Source organism: Hypanus sabinus, chromosome 10 (assembly GCF_030144855.1).
Source record: "Hypanus sabinus isolate sHypSab1 chromosome 10, sHypSab1.hap1, whole genome shotgun sequence".
NCBI lineage: Eukaryota > Metazoa > Chordata > Chondrichthyes > Myliobatiformes > Dasyatidae > Hypanus > Hypanus sabinus.
In genome coordinates this window covers 158,882,302-158,903,775 of record NC_082715.1, presented here as the reverse complement: position 1 = coordinate 158,903,775, position 21,474 = coordinate 158,882,302, and the positions used below count along the sequence as shown (strand labels likewise).

At 44.5% G+C, this 21,474-nt stretch overlaps 1 protein-coding gene and 1 pseudogene across 3 annotated transcripts in view; both read left to right on the top strand.

Annotated features, from left to right (window-relative positions):
* Positions 1 to 21,474, top strand: part of LOC132401275 (mitochondrial import inner membrane translocase subunit TIM14-like) — a 499,620-nt pseudogene that overhangs the window by 192,486 nt on the left and 285,660 nt on the right.
* med15 (mediator complex subunit 15) overlaps positions 1 to 21,474 on the top strand; it is a 250,048-nt gene that overhangs the window by 72,963 nt on the left and 155,611 nt on the right. For 2 of the 3 annotated variants that reach the window (XM_059983309.1, XM_059983306.1), the window contains 4 exons: positions 1,551 to 1,762; positions 8,199 to 8,414; positions 10,011 to 10,196; positions 18,149 to 18,256. In XM_059983309.1, coding sequence (XP_059839292.1) covers positions 1,551 to 1,762; positions 8,199 to 8,414; positions 10,011 to 10,196; positions 18,149 to 18,256 — 722 coding nt within the window. The remainder of the gene's footprint in view (positions 1 to 1,550; positions 1,763 to 8,198; positions 8,415 to 10,010; positions 10,197 to 18,148; positions 18,257 to 21,474) is intronic. The other variant, XM_059983308.1, reaches the window with a different exon arrangement.

The following is a 21,474-nucleotide window of genomic DNA, read 5'->3' as shown; positions in this document are numbered from 1 at the left end:
TGTGAAGACTGATGCAAGATACGCATTCAGTTCCTCTGCCATCTCTGCATTTCTCATTACAATTGAAGTGTTCATCTAGTCTCTGAAATGCTGTCAATGAGCCTATTGTCTCCCACGTTGCTGTTCAGGTACTTACAGTATGTCCTATCAAAGTCCATGAAGCAGACTGCGCCCTGAAACGGCTGTTGTGCCAGCTTGTTCATTGAGTGTGACCTTGATATAGTTTCCTGCTGGGTTCCTGGCCTCGGCTAGAGACGTCTCAGCATGGGTAGCCGGCAGCACTCACAGTAGCGTTGACATGGAGAGTCTCTGCCCCCTAGACTTGGGCTGTCAGTACTGTCAGAACCTTTGATGTTCACAAACATTCTGGACACATTAGAGAATTAAAATTATTGCTAACATTAAAAATATTCAGCAGTTCTTGCCATTTTTAAAGAACTACAGTGTAAATGTTCTTAATAAAAACCAGCTCAAGTAATGGAAGTTAACTTGAAGAGTGAATTCCAAGCAGCCCAGGAGCTGAGAGCCCTGCTGTCAGCTGTCACGTGGCACTGCCCCTCCCGATTCATTGGAGCGGATTGCAGCCGGATGTGCCAGGGTCATTTCTGTGGGAAGGCATGGGGAACTCAGAATATGTGGGAGTCAATCACAGAAGTGGGCATCTTCCCTGTTAGTCCTTTGGGGGAATTGGAAAGGTGAGCTTGGGGGCTGGTGGAGGAGGATGTGTATTAGAGATGGGGTACTTAGCCGGGATGGTAAGGAGGTCATGGGAATGAAGATTGCCCGGCATCAGTGTTTGGAGAAGGTGAAGCCGTTTCTTTCCTTTCAGACTGAAGAGATGGAGATCACAGGAAGAGAATCAGAGTCAGGTTCACTTTCACTGACCCATGTTGTTTTGAGCAATAATATCTAAAAATGATCGACAGAGTGCGAGGAACTGAGATTAGATATGAGGAGAATGCAGCAGAGTAGTTGGAATGGGTCATGTTATTGGGATAGATGACAAAATCTGTAATAAAGAAACGGTTGCAGCCTGGATCTTAAGGCGAATGGTTTATTGGTGATTAATGTCAGCTGTGATGTTATTTGGGTGCCCCTGCAGTATGCATTCATTCACAAATGAGTACTGCTGTCTAGGTAATGCATTGTCCTGGGATGGCTGTCCTCCCAGCATTTGGGAGTAGACATGGTACAGATAGGGCCTGAGATCTGCCTGTTAGTTTGTGTCAGTTACTTGTTTCATGAGCCATATTCATTACCTGTTGCTTCCCACGGTTTGTTAGTTTTACAACAGAATTGTTTGTGAGACTGCGTACAGTAGGTTTGGATAATGTGCGTAGTAAACATGACACTTTCTGTATTGGTTGAACATGCTCCTCAAAACCTATTAAGAACTTTTGACAAACTCTACTGAGTTTTGTACCTTATGGGATTCATAACTTCCAACTGATGTGTACGAACTCTTCCCCTCTGTGTCTTTGCCTGCTTGAAGCAGTTGGCCTGATCCTGGATCAAAGTTAGTGATGTTCTTTTTGCAATCCGCTCCCCAGCCCAACTACAGATGCAGCAGATGGCCCAACAGCAGCAACAACAGCAACAGTTCCAGGCTCAACAGGCAGCCCAGCAACAACAACAACAGCAGCAACAACAGCAGCAGCAGCAACAACAGCAGCAACAGCAACAACAGCAGCAACAACAGCAGCAGCAGCAGTTCCAGGCGCAACAGCAGATAATGAAACTGCAGATGCACCAGCAGCAGCAGGTAAACGACCAGACAGGGCAACGGGGTATCTGTGATCAGAGACAGGGCAATGGGGTATCTGTGATCAGAGACAGGGCAATGGGGTATCTGTGATCAGAGACAGGCAACGGGGTATCTGTGATCAGAGACAGGGCAATGGGGTATCTGTGATCAGAGACAGGGCAACGGGGTATCTGTGATCAGAGACAGGGCAACGGGGTATCTGTGATCAGAGACAGGGCAATGGGGATACCTGTGATCAGAGACAGGGCGACGGGGGTATCTGTCATCAGAGACAGGGCGACGGGGGTATCTGTCATCAGAGACAGTGAGACAATGCGAGGGGGGTATTGTGACTGGTCAGGACGATGGGGTATCTGTGATGTGAGACAGGGTATTCAGCATTGACATTCTGGGGTCAGCTTGCTTTCCTAAGGCAGGACTGAAGCCACAAAGAGGAAATAAACTAACCATTAGCCAAAGCCTGTACTAGACCAATTGTTAGGATTGTAAAGTCCAGACAGCTGATGGTCTATATGTTAGATTGTTGGAGGGAGAAGCTCAGAGATTTTAGGTGCTCTGGTCAACATCTTGCACAGCTATGCAGCTTGTTGAATTGTTCCTGTTGATTGGAGGTCAGTAAAATGCAAAGAACATTTAAAACAAAACTACAGTCCTCTTAGTTCTATCCCAGAGGTAAGGAAAATGTGCATCTACAACGAAAGATGTAGTTACTGAGCAGAAGCTTCATGGATTTATGAAATGCAAAATCCTTTTTGACTTCTATGTTGGAGTTCTTTGAAGATGTGACCAGAAGAATAGTTGAAGAGGAATCTCAGAATTTATTTCAGAATTAGGCTTAATATTGCTGCACACTGTATATGAGGAAAGTTGTTGTTTTGCAGCGGCAGTGCGTTGCAATACAAAGTATTAACAACTGTAAGTTAGAATAAAAAGTTTATAGTTTCTAAGAAAATGTGTTTGAACAGTTGTAATTATCTGCTTTTCTGCATAAATTACTGATAAACTGTGGCCTGATCTACATCTAAGTCACAATCATGTATACAAACATAATCTGTGCATACTAATAACCCACAAACAATTGTACTACTTCCTGTCAATACTGAGTACACTATTTAAACAATCACAGTCTAGCTTCAAAAAGTATGTGAACCTCTGGGGTAATGCTTTCTAAAAAAGCTATTCGGAGTCAGGGTTCCAATCATGAGATGAGATTGGAGGTGTGGGTTGTAGTGGTGTCCTGCCCTATAAAAAGACACACAGTCAGGTTACTGACAGAGGCTGCTCTTCTCAAGAAAGATCTAAAAAAGCTATTCGGAGTCAGGGTTCCAATCATGAGATGAGATTGGAGGTGTGGGTTGTAGTGGTGTCCTGCCCTATAAAAAGACACACAGTCAGGTTACTGACAGAGGCTGCTCTTCTCAAGAAAGATCTGTTCATGGGCACCATGACTCGATCAAAACAACTTTCAGAGAACCTTAGAAGAAGAAGAATTGTAGAGATGCATGAAGCTGGAAAAGCATTTCTAAAGACCTGAGTGTTTCACAATAAGAGAAATTGTCTACAAATGGATGAAATTCAGTATTGTCCAATCACAAACAAGAAAATCCGCAGATGCTGGAAATCCATGCAACGGACACTGAATGCTGGAGGAACTCAGCAGACCAGGCAGTGTCGTGGTTTCTCATGCCCCAGAAATGACCAGGAGACGCAGAAGATTCTTCAAGAAGGGTTAAACTTTAATTTGCAAATCAAAGCTGAGACAGTCATTGAGCTAGTCGCTGATTGCCCACAGATCCCCGGACACAGCATTTTTTATAACAAAATCCTGGTCCAGTTTCATACGTACCACATGTATGTCCCATTGACTTAATCATGTTCTAATCTACATCTCTTAGCTGCCTCTCATTAACACACCATTGTCTTCTACATTCTTAAGATTTCACTCTACTAAATTGGGTACATGCATAGCAAATAGCAAGTTTCAAAACTGACTTCATAGTTTTGGTTACACAGCAAAATTTATACTTTTATACTCCAATCGCAGCATCTATGGAAAAGAAACTGTCAACTTTTCTGGCCAAGACCCTTCAGCATGACTACAGTACTATTGTTACTCTTCCCTAGGAGTGCAGAGATCACATCAAGAGCACAACATGCAGTGCTGAATGAGCTGAAAAAAAAGACTTGTCGTAACCTCTAGAACTTGCTGAAGTCTCTGTTCATGTGTCCACTGTAAGAAAAACACTGAACAAGAATGATGGTGATGGAAGGACACCACGGACAAAACCACTGCTGTAACATTTCAAGTTTGCAAAAATCCTGGATGTTCCACAATAGTTTGGGCTAATGTTCTGTGGACAGATGAGACAAAAGTTGAACTTTTTAGCAGAAATGCACACTATTACGTTTAGAGGAAGAAAGGCAATGCACACCAACACCAAAACCTCCCAACAGTGAAGGAACATCTTGGTTTGGGGCTGCCTTGCTGCCTCAGGGTCTGGAACAACAAATTCAATATTGTATCGAGACATTTTACAGGAGACTGTCAGTGTAGTGGTCTGTCACCTGAAACTTAATAGAAGTTAGATGATGCAACACAACGATGATCAAAAACACGAGTAAATCAACAGCAGAATGGTTTAAAGAGAAGAAATTTGTGGTTTGGAATGGCAGACTCTTGACCTTAACCCAATTGAGATGCTATGGCATGATCTGAAGAGGGCTTTTCGTGGAAGGTATCCCAGAAATATTGATGAACTGAAACAGTTTTATATGGAGCAATGGTCTAAAATTCCTCCATGCTTTTGTGCCAGTCTGATCAGCAGCTGCAGGAAATATTTGGTGGAGGTTATTGCTGCTAAAGGACGTTCTACCAGTTAAATACGAGGGTTTGTGTACTTTAACCAACCGGGACTGCGAATGATGAAGTAACGTATTCAGTAAAGATGTCAAAATTATGTTTTTGTGTGTTATTAGTTTAGGCATATTGTGTTTGTCTATCATTGTGACTTAGGTGAAGATCAGACCACATTTTATGAATAATTAATACAGAAAACCAGGTAATTGCAAAGGGTTCACGAACTTTTTCTAGCAACTGTATATAAAAAAAGAAAATTAAGAGTGGTGGAAAGAAAACTGAGGTTGTGTTCATTGTTCATTCAGAAATCTGTTGGTGGAGGGGAAGAAGCTGTTTCTGAAATGTTGAGTGTGTTTTCAGGCTCCTGTACCATCCCCTTGGTGGTAGCAATGCGATGGGGGTCCTTAACAACGGAAGCTGTCTTTGAGGAATTGCTGTCTGAAGGTGTCCTGGATGCTGGGGAGGCTAGTGCACGTGATGGAGTGGCCCCCCCATTCTAGGCAGTTAGAACGCTCTCCACAGTAATGCATCTGTAGAAGCTTGCGAGTGTCTTTAGTGACATACCAATTCTCCTCAAACTCTTAATGAAATATATCATTACTGTCATGTCTTCTTTGTAAGTGCATCATTTGTAATTTGGAATTTCAGTCAGTTTTTGAAAAGGTTCCATCCGGAAGGTTGGCTAAAAGAGCACGTGGAATTGGGTTGGGAATGGGAACAAAGAGTGTGAATGACCAGGGCTTGGGATTCTGTTGTTCAGAATCTGTATCGACGGTCTGATTGATGGGGCCAAATTTCCAACTCTGCTGTGAGACTAAATGAGATGAGATTAGACAGGATGAGTGAAATGGGTGAGAACATGGCAAATTTAATATAATGTGGAATTGTATGTGGTCCACTTCAATGCATTTAACATCAGAAAGCCGTTTTGTGAATGTGTGGTATTGATCTTCAAAGAGACCAGGGTGTGCTTGTACACAGGGCAAATGGTTTGTTAAGTTCAACTTCATTATCATGGGCAGATGGGTCTAAACGCCATGGAGGTTAGCTCTTTATAGCAGCAGCACACTGCCTGGCAAACACAAACTACATAAACTTGAACAGTCCAGGTGCAGAAGGATGTAAATAGCCCAGGGTGAGATGCCATGACGAGGGGCAGCTACTCCACCATATTTGCTACTGAGCAAAGGAGATGCCCACTAGAGCACCAGACAGTTCAGCCGCTTCGCCTTAGTAGCCTACGCCATCTCTGTGATGCTGTCATTCTGCGTGTGTGCACGGGTAAAGGACAGCAGTCCTGTGGCCACTCCCACATTAAGAACTGTGCCGTCACTGCTCAGCGTTATAGAAGTTAAGTAGACCATCCGGTCTTTCAAGCTGGGCTCTAGTAAATTATTGTTCAGACTTCACCTCAGCACTATTTCTAGCACCATTCCCACATTCCTTCATTCCCGGAATATCCAGAAGCCAATCAGTCAATGTGTGAATACCCACAGTCCTCTGGTGTAGAGGATCCACCTACCCATTACTTTCAGACTCCCTCCCCTGATCCCAGAGAAGTTTTCCCCATATCCAGCCTGTAGAGCCCTGAGAGAATTCTGTACATTTCAATGAAACCTTCCTTTCTTCTGAACTTTAGAGAATGTAGTCCCCATCCACTCTCCACATATGTACAGCATATAGACTCAGCGTCATCGGAACTAGATCAAAATTGAAAACAACATTGAAATACAATTGCAACGTGACCACCTGTATTCAAATCCATACATAATAAAGACCTGAAAAGCCCTCATTCTTCCTCGCACCATTTCTCCCTCAACTTGCACTAATATCACTATGTTTAGTTTAGGACATTTGGCCCATCGTGTCTGTTCTGTCATTCAATCATGGCTGACCCTTTATTGCCCTCCTCAGCTTCACTCCCTGGCCTTCTCCCCATATCCTTTAATGCCATATCCAATCAAGAACCTATCAATCTCTGCCATAAATACACTCAACGACCTGGCCTCCGCAGCTGCCTATGGCAACAAATTCTACAAATGCTCCACCCTCTGCCTAAAAAAATTTCTCAGCATCTCTGTTTTAAATGGACATTCCTCTGTCCAGAGGCTGTGTCCTCTTGTCCTAGACTTCCCCATGCCCCCAGAGAAAAATCTACTCTCTCTCAGCCTTTCAGCATTCAAAAGGTTTCAGTGGGATCCCCTCTCATCCAGCAAGTGCAGACCCAGAGCTATCAAACGTTCCTGGTATGATAACCCTCTCATTCCCACAATCATCCTTGTGAACCTCCTCTGGACCCTCTCCAATGCCAGCACATTTCTCTTTTATTTTTAACATACTTGAAAAAGCTTTTACTATCCACTTTGATTTTTTTAGTTGCTCTGTAGGGTTTTAAAAGATTCCCAATTCTCTGTCCTCCCAATAATTTTTGCTTTGTTGTATGCCCTCCCTTTTGCTTTTACGTTAGATTTGATTTCCCTTGTCAGCCACGATTGTACGATTTTGCCACTTGAGTAATTGTTTGTTTTTGGAATACATCTATCCTGAACCTTCCTCATTTTTCCTAGAAACTCACGTTATCGCTGCTCTGCTGTCAACGTTTCCAATTTACCTTGGCCAATTCCTCTCTCATGCCACTGTAATTTCCCTTACTGCACTGAAATACTAGTATGTTAGACTTTACTTTCTCCTTATTAAATTTCAAGTTGAATTCAATCATATTGTGATCACTGCCTCCAAAGGATACTTTTAGCTTAGACTCCTGAATCGCCTCTGGTTCGTTACGTAACACCCTTTCCAGTATAGCTGACCCCCTGGTAGGCTCAATGAGAAACTGCTCTAAAAAGCCATCTCATGGGCATTCAACAAACTCACTCTCTTGAGATCCATTACAACCCGATTTTCCCAATTGACCTGCATGTTGAAATCTCCCATGACTACCATAACATTGCCCTTTTGAAATGACTTTTCTATTTCCTAATGTAGGCTGTGGTTCACATCTCACCTGTTTTTGGGAGGCCTGTATATAACTGCCATAAAAGTCCTTTTACCCTTGCAGTTTCTTAACTCAATCCACAACATTTTGTTGTGCAAGTCATGTATAATTTATACAAGATTCCTTCATGCCTCCGTTCAGCTCCAAATACAGAAAGGACCCTGTTCCTTTAAAACTGAAGAACAACTTGCAGACTTACAGAACAACTTTGTGGAGTTTGACTTGAAATTAAACAGATGTCTGATCTAAGGGTATGTTGTGGTTGCAGGTAGGACGTGTTTATTTTCTGTAACCTGATTTATGAAACAGTGGAATTGGTTAGCAAAGAATTAATGTCTTCTTTCAGCATTGCTTAAGTGTTATCCTCAAGTCATTCGCGGTGTTCTCACTTGCAGGTTAGAGTTGAGGTTCGCCTATCACTTTACCATAGCGGTAGGAGCAGGCCCATGAGATTTGGGTGCCGATGGGTACAGTCCTGCCACTATGGCACGGGGGCCAGTGCTGTGGGGTATCACACGGTGGCATGAGGTTGGTGTGATGAATTACTGAGCTCGTGTTTGAAGTTCTCTTTGTTCTTACAGAGACTGATCCAACAGCAGCTCCAGCAGCACCAGCAGATCCAGCTCCAGCAGCTCCAGCAGCTCCAGTCACAGCCTCAGCCCCAATCACAGCTGGCAGCACCGTCCCAGCCGCAGGCCATGGTTGCCCAGGTACCTGGGCAGTCTGGGCAGGTCTCCATGTCTTCACCTTTAACACAGCAGCAGCAGCCACCCATCAAACTGCAGGCTCCACAGCAGGTAGTTATGCTCTGGCTGGGTATCATTGCGTTGTGGACGGCTGACACTGTGTGACCGTGCAGGAGCAGGGTGATGTAGCTAACATCGCTCGTCTCAGCAGTACTGGAGAACGATTTCCACTTCGTGTCAGAAGATCAGCTGTGAACACATGTACAGTTCAAGTAGAACTTCTTGTTTGCTAGTATTCCCAAAGCTACCAGTGAAAGGAATGCTGAAACCTCACGGTACAGGAACTCATTTCCCCACCGTGCCTGGACCCGTGCTTTACTGCATCTATCCAAGTAGCCTCCTTAAGCTCACCATTTTTTCCTTTTGAATTATATATTAACAATCTTCTTTGTAAGATTAGTATTTGATCCTGATTCCACTGCCCTTTCAAATCAAATCTGTTGAATTCTCTTAACTTTCCCTATTTTCTTCTGTAGGCAATCTCAGATTCATTCTCCTGCCAGTGCTGTTTCTTCCACTTAACCAAAGCCAAGAATTTTGACCCCCTCAGGTGAAATGGATCTGTTCTCTGCTCTGAGAACAGCAATCTACTCAAAGCCATCAATTTCTCCATACACTTACCATAATCCATCTGCAAAGATGCTTTAAAATTAGTAATAAGGCTCATGGGTAAGGTGGGAGGGAGCTGATCATGCTTGGTTGATGCAAGCACTATGACTGACACGGTTACAGCTGGACCTGTTGTGCCTGGTGAGGCTGTGCCTATTGAAAGGCATTCTGGTTCTAAACACACAAGCTCTGCCCTAAAATTGGCTTCACAAAGCCTTTATCCTTCAATGGCTTTTGTCAGAATGTAGAACTCATTATGCAATATAACCTCATCTTAATGCCACTGGGTAAGTTTTTGGTACCTTGGTTTGTCCTCCCAAAATGCAAAACCCCATACTTTAATTCTAATCGGCCATTTTTCCGGCTGGTCCAAGTCGTGCTGCAAGCTTTGATAGCCTCCCTTGCTGTCCGCTATGCCCCCAGTCTTGGTGTCATCTACAAATTTGCTGATCCGGTTTACCACATTATTATCCAGATGGTTGAGATAGATGAGAAATAACAAGGACCCAGCACAGATCCCTGCAGCACAGAGAGGCAACCATCTGCTGTCACTGTCGCCTGTGAATCCAATTTTCTACCTCATTCTGAATGCAAACCGACTGAACCTCCTTGACCATCTTTCCATTCCATGTGGACCTTGTCAAAGGTGTTGCTGAAGGCCGTATAGACAACAACCACCGTCCTTAATTTATCACAAAACAAAGAGCTCCTTAGCTCTAACCAGGTCCCATCGGTACCTTTTCCCACTCTTCACTTCTTCGACCTCCAACTTCCCCTTTCACAGTTAGTCAAATTTCCTGTGATTCTTTTTCTATTAGCCTGCATTATGGAAGACCTACAGGTACAATTAATCCTCCATTACATACTTGGATGTGGAAGGAAACTGGAGCCACTGGCTCTGATTAAATTATCCTCCCAGATGTTATATCCTCCTGTATAAAGGGTTCTGTGTATTAGTACTACACTGGTTAACAGACCAATTTTGAGCAAAGCTCAAAGTACAAACACATTGGTATAATTTTTATGCTTTTCTTTCAGGTCCGTACACAGTTTCCACAGGGGCAGACAGCCCAGGCCCAGGCCCAAGCACAGGCCCAGGCCCAGGCTCAGGCTCAGGCCCAGGCGCAGGCCCAGGCCCAGGCCCAGGCCCAAGCGCAGGCCCAGGCCCAGGCCCAAGCGCAAGCCCAGGTTCAAGCACAGGCCCAGATGGGAGCAGCAGGCCAGGTAAGGAACATGGTGTGAATGCCTGCCATCTGCCTCAATGCATGAGTTGATCAGGGTACTATGGGATTTCCGGTGTGTTACTTTGTTTCTGCAGGTTTCTTTTTCCGGCTGTTAGTTGCACGTTTTTGTAAAGCAACTTGCTTCTGAATTATGAATTAGCTCTTCCTCCGATTCTTTCCTCCTCCAGCTTTGGGTATTTGGAGTTGCAGAAAAAATTTGTACTTGTCATTAATAGTCGCTGATACTCTGTTTTAGGAATAATAGTGAGATAGTTGAAATATCACGTTGTATGTTATAGAGTCTGCTTTCAAGGGCAAATGCATTGTTATTGACCTCATTGTTTTCTGAAACAAAGCACAGATTGCCCTCACCTTCCAGTGACGTCATGGAGATGCTGAAGGTCTCGTGTAGACCTTGCTTTCCAGCACTATTGTTGTTGTTAGTCAGCAGAGGATGGCTGCCTTCTGCCCTTGCCGCTCTAGTGAATCCTCATGGAGTCCATCAGGGCAGCCCCACCTTCCTCAGGCAGTCTGTTCTCAAGCTGCGAAACGTACTCTTGAGCCTTTCCCGGTTAAACCGTGACAGCTGCAGTCAATGACTAGAGAGATGAGTTCTCAGGATAAAGGTAATTCAGTTTGGTTTTATTATTTATTTGGATTAGCTTCATTGATTTATCTGTATGTAGACATGCTTTTTAGACATTTAAGGAATTTTAATTTTTACCAAGTTTTATTGGGCTACTTATTGGGCTGTGCTGAGCTTGGGGACGTGGTCTCACTGACCAACTGCCTGCTTTGATCGTGTTGAAACTCAGTGCTGGATCGGGATCTGGTATGCCTGATGGGGATTGTGCTGAAGGGTTTCGGCTCGAAGCATCGACTGTACTCGAAAAGACGCTGCCTGGCTTGCTGAGTTCCTCCAGCATTTTGTGTGTGTTGCTGGGATTTCCAGCATCTGCAGATTTTCTCTTGTTTGTGGAGATTGTGCCGTTGACCACATTTTTGGAACATAGGCTTGGCACAGGGGTAAGGAGACAAATCCTGTGGAAGATCTGCCCCAGTAACTGCTTGTTTCTAATTTAGTTTACGGACTTTCACCAGATTTGGAACTGGCTTGGATGTGGTTAGTGGAAGGGATAGAATCAGAGGTGGTTTTTGCTAATGAAAAGCTTGCGTCACCTTTAGAATAATGAACCAAGAAGACAGGGAAAGCAAATGTTTAATGAAAATAAAAGAATTGCAGATGCTGGAATGTGCCGTGCCTAGAGAAATGCTGGAGGAACTCAGCCAGTCAGGCAGCATCTGTGAAGAGAGAAGTTGGCCATTCTTTCAGGTTCAAGATCCCTCTTTAGTGTTGATGAAAAGTCTCTGACTGGCTTCCCTTTCCACAGAGGCTGAGTTCTTCTGGCATTTCTCGAGTTGTTGCAGATTCTGGAAACCTACAATAAAAACAGAAACGTTCAGGTCAGACAGTATCTACGGGAAGCAACTCTGTTCTCAGAACTGATCCAGAGAGAGAAAAGAGTTTAAAGTTAAAGAGAGGACCTGTGAAAGAGCGAGATCAAGAGCGCTGTGGGAAAGGACAGTTAGTGAATGACACCCCAACGTGATGATTTGCAAGCAATGGGTCAGAGTGAGGTATTGAAGATGGAATAAATGTGCTTAATGCTGACTTGCAGTAAAAGTGGCCAGTTGTAATTCAGTTTTGAGTCTGCAAGGCTGCAGTGTGCCTAGACAGTGTGATCATCAAGCTTGTCATCGTAGCAATACAGAAGCTCGCAAGCGCAGAGATCAGAGTGGGAAGGAAAATTAAAGAGGCAGTCAACAGGGAGTTCTCATTGGAGGTGCCGGTCGATCAGTGTTTCTTCTGGAGAGAGATTATGTTGTGAGAACTGAATGGAGCGGACAATGTGCAGGAGGACCGTTGCTTCAGCCAGAAAGGCTACTTGGAACACGGATGTCGCAAGGGAAAGCTGTAAGAAGAGCAGGCCGAGGAGTTGCAAAGTAAAAAGTCCTTCCAAAGTGCTGACTGGGGAGGAAAGAAGTGTTTGGAACACTTGCACCTTTGACAGTCTAATCTAATACAGTCTGATTTGCTGCTTAACTATTGGTTACCTGGATTAAAATACAAGTTAATATGTGCAGTCTGAAGAGTCACATCGACTAAATGTTAGGCACATGTTACAACAAAGAAACAGGCTCTGCAGCCCAAAGAATCGTTGTTTGCTTTTCATGTGAACTGTATTTGAAGTCATTGGCAGCATGTCCTTTCACTCCTATCAACCAGATGTTTATCCAGTCTTAACTGTTTGCCTGCTGTCTGGTTCATTTACAAATACATTCCAAAGCCTCATTCCATGCTGATAAAACGTAGTTTAAATTGCTATGTGCAGTGGTAATAGTATTTGGAAAGTAATACCGCAAATGCTGGAGGAACTCAGCAGGTCAGGCAGCGTCTGCAGACGGAAATGAACATTCAGTGTTTTGAGCTGTGACTCTTCATCAGGAAAAATGGCAGGCAGAATAAAGTTGTGAGGGTAAAGGAGGAGCCTGAGCTTGCAAGTGATCGGGGGAAGGTAGGAAGTTATGGGAGGGGAGATGAAAGAATGACTTGAGAAGCTGGAAGGTGCTAGAAGGAAGGGTGAAGAGCTGGAGAAGGAGACTGATAAGAAAGGGTGGTAGAGCAAGGAGTGAAAGGAAGAAGGTGGGCGATCAGAATCACTGGCGTATGTCATGACACTTACTGCCTTTGCAGCAGCAGGGCAACGCCACACAATAATAGAGAAGACACTGAATTACAGCACATCTGTAGAATAGTTAAATAAGTAGTGCTGAAATAGAAATTAAAAAGTAGTGAGGGTTCAGCGACCATTTAGGAATCAGATAACAGATGGGAAGAAGCTGTTCCTGAATCGCTGAGCGTGTGCCTTCAGGCTCCTGTACCTCCTCACTGATGGCAGAGGGGAAGAAGCTGTTCCTGAATCACTGAGTGTGTGCCTTCAGGCTCCTGTACCTCCTCCCTGATGGCAGAGGGGAAGAAGCTGTTCCTGAATCGCTGAGTGTGTGCCTTCAGGCTCCTGTACCTCCTCCCTGATGGCAGAGGGGAAGAATCTGTTCCTGAATCACTGAGTGTGTGCCTTCAGGCTCCTGTACCTCCTCACTGATGGCAGAGGGGAAGAAGCTGTTCCTGAATCACTGAGTGTGTGTCTTCAGGCTCCTGTACCTCCTCACTGATGGCAGAGGGGAAGAAGCTGTTCCTGAATCGTTGAGTGTGTGCCTTCAGGCTCCTGTACCTCCTCCCTGATGGTAGCAGTGAGAAAAAGACATGTCTGGATGATGGGAGTCTGTGATGATGGATGCCACCTTTTGAGGTATTGCTCCTTGAAAATGCCCTGGATGCTACTGAGGCTGGTGCCCATGATGGAGCAAACTACATTCGTAACTCTCTACAGCTCCCCCCCCCCCCCCCCCCCCCATACCAGTCGGTGATGCAGCCATGTTCTCCACGGTACATCTGCAGAAATTTACCAGTGTCTGTGGTGATATACCAATCTCCTCAGACTGCTTGTGTCACCTTGTAGCCGCATCGATGTGTTGGGACCAGGGTAGATCCTCAGAGATGGTGACGCCCAGGAACCTGAAATTGTTCACTATTTCTGCTTCTGGTCCCTCTGTGAGGATTGGTGTGTGTTCCCTTGTCTTATCCTTTCTGAAGTCCACAATCAGTTCTTTGGTCTCCCTGATATTGAGTGCAAGGTTGTTGCTGTGACACCACTCAAATAGCTGATATATCTCACTCCTGTACTCCCTCTCGTCACCATCTGAAATTCTACTAACAGTAGTCGCATCGTCAGCAAATTTATAGATGGTATTTGAGCTGTACCTGGCCACACAGTCATGGATGGAGAGAGAGTAGAGCAGTGGGCTAAGCACACAGCCCTGAAGCGCACGGGTGTTGATTGTCAATGAGGTGGAGATGTTATTTCCAATCCACACAGATTGTGGTCTTCCGGTTAGGAAGTCGGGGATCCAGTTGCAGAGGAAGGTACAGAGGCCCAGGTCCTGTAGCTTTTCAATCAGCACTGTTTGGAATGATTGTGTTAAACACTGACCTATTGTCAATAAACAGCATCGTGACATAGATATTTGTATTGTCCACCTGATCCAAGGGCGCATGAAGGGCTGATGAGATCGCATTTGCTGGGGCAATAGGCAAATTGCAGTGGGTCCAGCTCCTTGCTAAGACAGGAGTAAATTCTAGCTACAACCAACCTCTCAAATACTTCATCACTGCAGATGTGAGTGCTACTGGATGGCAGTCACTGAGGCAGCACACACCTAGGCATTGGTATAATTGTTGCCTTTTTGAAGCAGGTGGGAACTTATGACTGTAGCATTGAGAGATTGAAAGTGTCTTTGAACACCCCGCCAGTTGGTTGGCACAGGTTTTCAGAGACTTACCAGGTACTGGGGCCTTGTTAGGCTCCACCCACTTGAGAGGGCAGCCTGAGCGGCTCCGAGTCAGAAATCAGAGGGTCACTGGGTGCTACGGGGATCCTCAGAACTTTATTCTCCCAGTCAAGCCGTGAATGAAAGGCATTGAGCGTATCTGGGAGTGAAGAATCACAGGCATTCATCATGTTAGGTTTCGCTTTTATAGGAAATAATGGCCAATTCTGCCACCAACCTCGTTTGGAAATGTTCCTTTGTTCTTGAGATAGGCCTCAGCAAGCCGTAATTGGTTTTCTCGTGCAGATCTGGATCACAGGTCTGAGCCAGTTGAATGTCACAGGTCTAGCCCGCAGCAGACTACAAACCTCCTGGTTAATCCACAGCTTTTCGTTTGGGTACGTACAGTATGTCCCTGTAGGCACACACTCACCCACCCAGGTTTGAATGAAGTTAGTGACACTCAGACATGACAATGGGAGGGGAGGGGTAGGTTGATGGGCAAGGTGTGAGGATGAGGGTGGGGGGGGAAGAGAAGGGGCAACAAAAGAGTAAAGGGAAGCAAAATGAGGGTGTGGGAACAAAGCAGCAGTTACTGGAATTTAGAGAAATTGATGCTGGTGCCATTAGGTTGGAGACAGAATATGAGATGTTGCTTCGCCAGCCTGCGTCTGGCTCAGCTTAGCAGTAGACAAGGCTGTGGACAGACACATCAGTGTATGAGTGGGAAATGAGTGCCCGCCAGGAGATCCACCCCATTTAAACATTACTTGGAGATGTACGTCAGGAGCTGAGACCTGCAAGGAAGGTTGGATTAGACTGGGCAGCTTGCTTTGGACTGGCATCAACACAATGGGATAAAAATGGTCTGCTCGGTGTCATAAATTTCCTGAAATCTGTACACTGGGTAAAGTTTGTCTTCCGGATGCAGGAACTGTGAGAAGCATGACCTGTGTTCTCAGTGAAGTTCAGATTGTGTACGAAGGGACAGAACGTGGCAGCTCAGTCGAATGATGGCACTGACCATCTTGCAACACGTGGGAGTGGGATGAAGTACAGCATTTCTAAAAGGGTTATCAGATCATTGAAGTAAAGTGAAGGACTTTGGAACGTAATATTTTCTTCAGACATTGAGAGCAGAACATCAACCTGAATCCTGAAACAGTCCAGGAGACTGTGTGGCGAAATTTCTTTGAGTGTTATTTAACTTCCAGGAGAGTAGAGAGCAGTTGTCATTATGTCAGGCTCTGGTTTTGGTCATGAGTGGGCAGTGAAAGGGGAAATAAAATAACTAAATCACACAGCCATAGGGAGCCAGCTTACTGTCACTTTTGAAGATATTTCTAATGTTTATGATGGAAGCTGCAAAAATGTAGTTAGGTACAAGGGCAGGCAGTGCACAATAGCATCGGGCGGTCAGCTTGGTGGACAGGCTTATCATCTGTTATTGACTTGTGTGTTATAGAACGGTTGCAGTCCAGAAGGAGGCAATTCAACCCATTGTTCTATGCCGGCTCTGACTTCAAAGTGCAGACTGTGTTTCCCAGAATAATTTCCCCCATCGGTCTTGACCCAGCTATTGCCTGTTGCTCAGTGCATGTTACACTTCCCATCTGAATTGCCTCTCATTTCCGTTTGCTAGCTGTCTGTGTTTCTGTGAACTAACTGAATCATTGGATCATCTGTCCTGTGGTCACTGCTCGAGCTGCCTCTTTCATTTGAGTATTGCTGAATATAAACTTTATTTTTTAAAGCACACACGTCCTTGAGAATCCTAAGCAGCAGGTGGGAAAGAAAAACATATTGATTTCTGTTTCACTATTATCTAAAGCATCTCCACATGCAAAAATACCTCAATTAAACTAAAGTGCCAGGTTGAGAGTGCACCGCAGCAATAAAATAAACCTGAAAGAAAGCAAGATTTGGAGAGCCTGCTTTCTGTATTGCTGTAATTTACTTTTCCCCCTTCCTTTCATTTCTGTTGTGTGGTGTGACGATCACTCAGGCTGCGGGAAGGAGGGCCCCACTTTTCATTCCGCCTCTGGGTGGCACCGTTGTACAGGCTCTTCAAGGCAACCAAGCGATGCGTCTGATTAAAGTTTAATGTGTTACCATTCCCACCCACTATGAGGGCAAGACAGGCCCGATTTGGAAACCCGCTGAAGCATAAACCCATCTCCTGAATGCTGAACGGCTCATTGGATTGAGTTATTGGACTGTACTAGTAAGCATCAGTATTGCTGGGGAAAGCATGGATGAAAAATATTAGCAACATTCTCCAGTTCAGTGGCATTTAATAACTTACTGATAAATTAAAATAATAACTTATTATTGATAGCGACCTGATCATTGGGCACCATCGTCATGTACCCATGCAAACACTGTAGTAGTTTGGGCAGTTGTTGGTTGACTACACAGATGTAAAACAGTGTCTGTACCTTTTAATAATTGAATATTAGCTTTGGTTAAAAATGGTACTGATAGATAGTTAGATACACAGATACTTTATTGATCCCAAAGGAAATTACACTGTCACAGTAACAGCACAAGTACACAAATATACAAAGACTGGAAGATAAGTAAGAAAGAATAAAAGATAAGTTACATCAAACAGTCTTAACAGGAGGGGGGTCATCACTTTCCCAGCTATAGGTTGACTCATTATAGAGACAGAAGGCAAGTTGTCTTGGTTTATGACCAAAAGTGCTCCTCTGTTCAGCCAAGGAGGCATGCAGCGTGTGAGAAACACTGTAAGGAATTGCTAGGATTTTCCGTGGGGTCCTTTGATCTACCACAGCCTCCAGTGTGTCCAGTGTGACTCCTATAACAGAGCCCGCCTTTCTAATCAGTTTATTGAGCCTGTTGGCATCACCCGTGTTGATGCCATTGCCCCAGAACACCACAGCATGGAAGATTGTCCTGGTGACAACAGACTGGTAGAACATGTGAAGGAGAGGCCTGCACCCTCCAAAGGACCTCAGTCTCCTCAGGAAGTGAAGGCAAATCTGGCCCTTCTGTTATGTAGCCTCTGTGTTGGTAGCCCACTCAAATCTGTCATCCAGGTGCACCCTCGGTAGATGAGACCAAGTCCAAGAGTTTAATTAAACAATTTTCTATTGAAATCAGTGCAGCACAGCTAAAAGGGTGAGGCCACCCTGTTGTTCAACAGTATTGTCCAGTTTAACAAATGTGTGAGATTCTGGGTTTAATCTGAATACTTCTCCATCTCCCAGCAAAAGTGGATCTAAAATTAACAAAACAAGTCTATGAATTAATTACAATTGGAACATGAAAACAAATCCCATTTGATTCTGAGTGTGTTCGTAGTGGCCTTGCTTTCCCACACAACAGAAATGCTCAGTGTGCCAGGAGTTGGGGACGGCTGCGCGCTGCCCTGCATTGGAGACTCTGCACTCACAGGGGACGTGTGTGCTTCCTTTTGGTCCTTGCTGCACTGCATTCTTGTTTTGCGATTATTTGTCTGTTGTCCCTCTGTCCTCAAAGATGATGTCTTCTATGACCCGCACTGTGCGACCACGGTTCCCACCTGCATCTGTTGCATCGTCCACGCCTCAAAACGCCATTCCTCTGGGAGGACAGCAAATGGCACAGGTATTTAACTGTACTGCAGGCTGGTGTGCAGGTTGACTTCTGGGTACTTCTTGATGTTAGTGTTTCAGGTTTGGATCTGTTTTAAACTAAAGGTTTGACCGAACTGTCATGGAATTCAGCGTGGTTGTCTCAATATTGGTGATTCATTGTGTCCTGGGTAAATGGTATTTCTCTCCAAGGTTAGAGGCAAAGCAAACTCTTACTTTCTATTCAATTCAGTAATTTCTCTCCTGACACCGTGGTCCTGTTTCTTCATTTGAAATTGGGAATAGGAGAGACGAGTATGTAGGTTCATCCGTATGTGTACAGGTTTGTGGTGTGACCATTAGTACAAAAATGTTAGGCAGTCTCCTTAACGTGTTAGAAGCACCAAAATAAGATCGTTTGGACAAATCTGCTTGAACATTTCGCGGATCATTTTTGTGTATGATTAAAGACTATTTACATGATTTAGTTTGTTTCATTTACATTACTGTGCTAAAGTCTTAGGCACTTAGTACTGGGATATTTTTGCACAGTACTCTATTTGTCAACGTGGAGTGGAGAGCGAGTCTGTAAATCTAGCGAGAGCCAAAGATGTTGGGAATGGTGAGGGTGGAGCACCGTGTGGGACAGGTGGCAGTGAAGGAGTGCCGGGGCAGAGTTGGCACTGAGACACCAGGCATGGTCATTGGATTCCTAATAATTAGCTTATTGATCATTACAAAATATATCTCTGGTGCTTCCCACTCCCCTTTTTCCTAACCATGATTTCTCAATCCTTGCCCCTTTCCCACTCCCAGTCCACAAAGGAGATCCATATCAAAATCAGGTTTATCACCACATATGTCATGAACTTTTTCTCTGTTTTGCAGCAGCAGTACAGTACTATACATAAAATTACTAAATACTGTGCAAGAGCCTTAATATCTCTTTCCCTCTCCCCCTCCCCTCCCTCCTCCCTCCCCTCCTCTCTCCTCCCTCCCCTCCTCCTTCCCCTTCCTCCCCTCTCCTCCCTCCCCCTCTCTCTCCTCCCTCCCCCTCCCCCTCCTCTCTCTCCCCCTCTCTCCCCCCTCCCTCTCCTCCCCCCCCCTCTCTCTCTCCTCTATTTTATATATATATATATCTTTCTGTCTATCTGTGTGTGTGAGTATGTACGTGTGTGTGCCCCAAGACTTTTGCACAGTACTGTATGTCTACTGGGAATGGGATACAATGTGTGACACAATCAGATCACCAGTTCCCAGAGTGTTTTATTGACAAAAACTAGGAATATGTGATGCAGAGCAGGTCACTACAGGCTGCAAGCTGAGTAACCTCCAGAAATTAATGCACTTTGGTTAGAGAGGGAGATATTTTGCCAGAGCTCCATTACCATAGGCTCCCTCTCTTTCCAATCTTTACTTTGTAAAGTATGCATTTACAGATACTGGAATTGTTTGATACGCCTTCGCATGGCTGAACAGCTTTAGGTCATTTGGGCATGTGTGCTGGGAAAGTGGAATTGAGAGGGATGTGGAAAACAGGAAAGGGTTGGGCTTGCCCACACAGAGCCTTGGTGAAAAGCCACTAAGGCGTGTAATGGGAGAAGAGGGTGGTAGCTGGAGCATTGGAGGTATTTGTAGGAACACCCATGTCCACTATCTGTGTTGCTTGATCAAAATACTCGAGATTAAAATTAATCTGTTTTAAAATCATTTAAATTTCAAGAAAAGTAAAATGAATAATTTGCTGAATTAGAAGTTTGAAGAAATGAAGGCTTGAATGAATTGAGGTTCCACTCAGTCAGCTATTCAGAACCGCTGTTAGTTCTGAGTTTGTGTGGTCTTGGTTCCTGTGTTTCATTAATTTTATTTTTTGATGTGAAAAAGCAGTTTCCAACTTGCGTCAGGTATTGCACTTGTGTGGCCGTTAGACGCTCTGCCGTGCTTAGACCAAACAGTTCTGTGCACTTGTGTTCAGAAAGCAGTGATATTCGTCACTGATAGCTGGCAAGAAATAAGCAGTAAGACAATTCAGAATGGTTTTGCTCACTGTGGTTTCAAGCATTGAGGCTTGGAGATGCCAGAAACAGCTGGGACTGAAAGTGAAACGGTTTCACTGCTTCATCAAGTTAGGAACTACGAAGGATTTGAAGTTATTGACAATTACCTTGAATGTTGCAAATGAAAATGAAGACTTGGAGGATGCATTAGTTGGTGGTTTTGTGTGAAGTCCACATTATCTACACTGGGTATCTGTGCTGGCTGTGTTCATTTACAGTTAATCAAGAGAACACAGGTAACTTATGAACTAATACACAGTTTTATAGTACTATAGTAGTATTGCTAGCATTCTAATTTGTTCAGTATTTTATTTAAATACGTAATTTGTTAGTTAAATTGTAGTTTTTGTTAATCTATCTGCACGAAACTTTGGCTAATTAGGGGCAGCCACTAAATTGAGCCAAAATGTACTGGTCCCGATGTGCCCCAGTGAACTGGAGTCCATTGTGTAAGTGTTATTATAAACTCAGGAAGTAGTATCCAGAATGTTTCAGCATAGGAACAGATACTCAGACCATGAAGACTATACGAACATCTCCAGCTAAAGATTGACAGTTAAGGTATTGCAAAACAACAATTTATTTTAAATTATTTTAAAAATTAGGTGCTTTTCAACATGTGCCTTGTGATTAAGACATTTAATTGTGAGGGGTCGCCACTGTCTGCCTCTGCCCAAAACACCTTGTATCATTACTGTTCTACCTCTCTCGTGGTAGACGTGTACGAGCTGGACTTCACCGGCCACGAAAACTCCCAGGTGAGCAGCCAGCGTCTGTGACAGCAGCAGACAGGAAAAGGACTCTGTAGGGAGTCCACCCCTGACTGGGCCAGAAAATGTCCCAGGCCGAGCACTCGGAGTGTGCACACCAGCTCACTGACGTCTTCAACAGGCCTCATCCAGGCTGCTGTCTCACAGGCTTCAAACCAGCCACCATCATCCCCGTAGCAGAGAACTCTACACCTTCCGAACTAAATGACTACTGGCTGGTGCCACTGACACCAATCGTCATGAAACACCTGATATCAAAAACTCCATTCCTGTGGCATTGGATATACTCACCAATGTGCTTACCTACTGAACTGCTCTGCGTGAGATGCTGTAATGTCTGGGTCACGTGGAAGAATCAGACTTCCAGTATATTCCATCCTGTTTCATTCCAGCCAGTGAAACTGGCCTAAGCTTAAATGAAATGA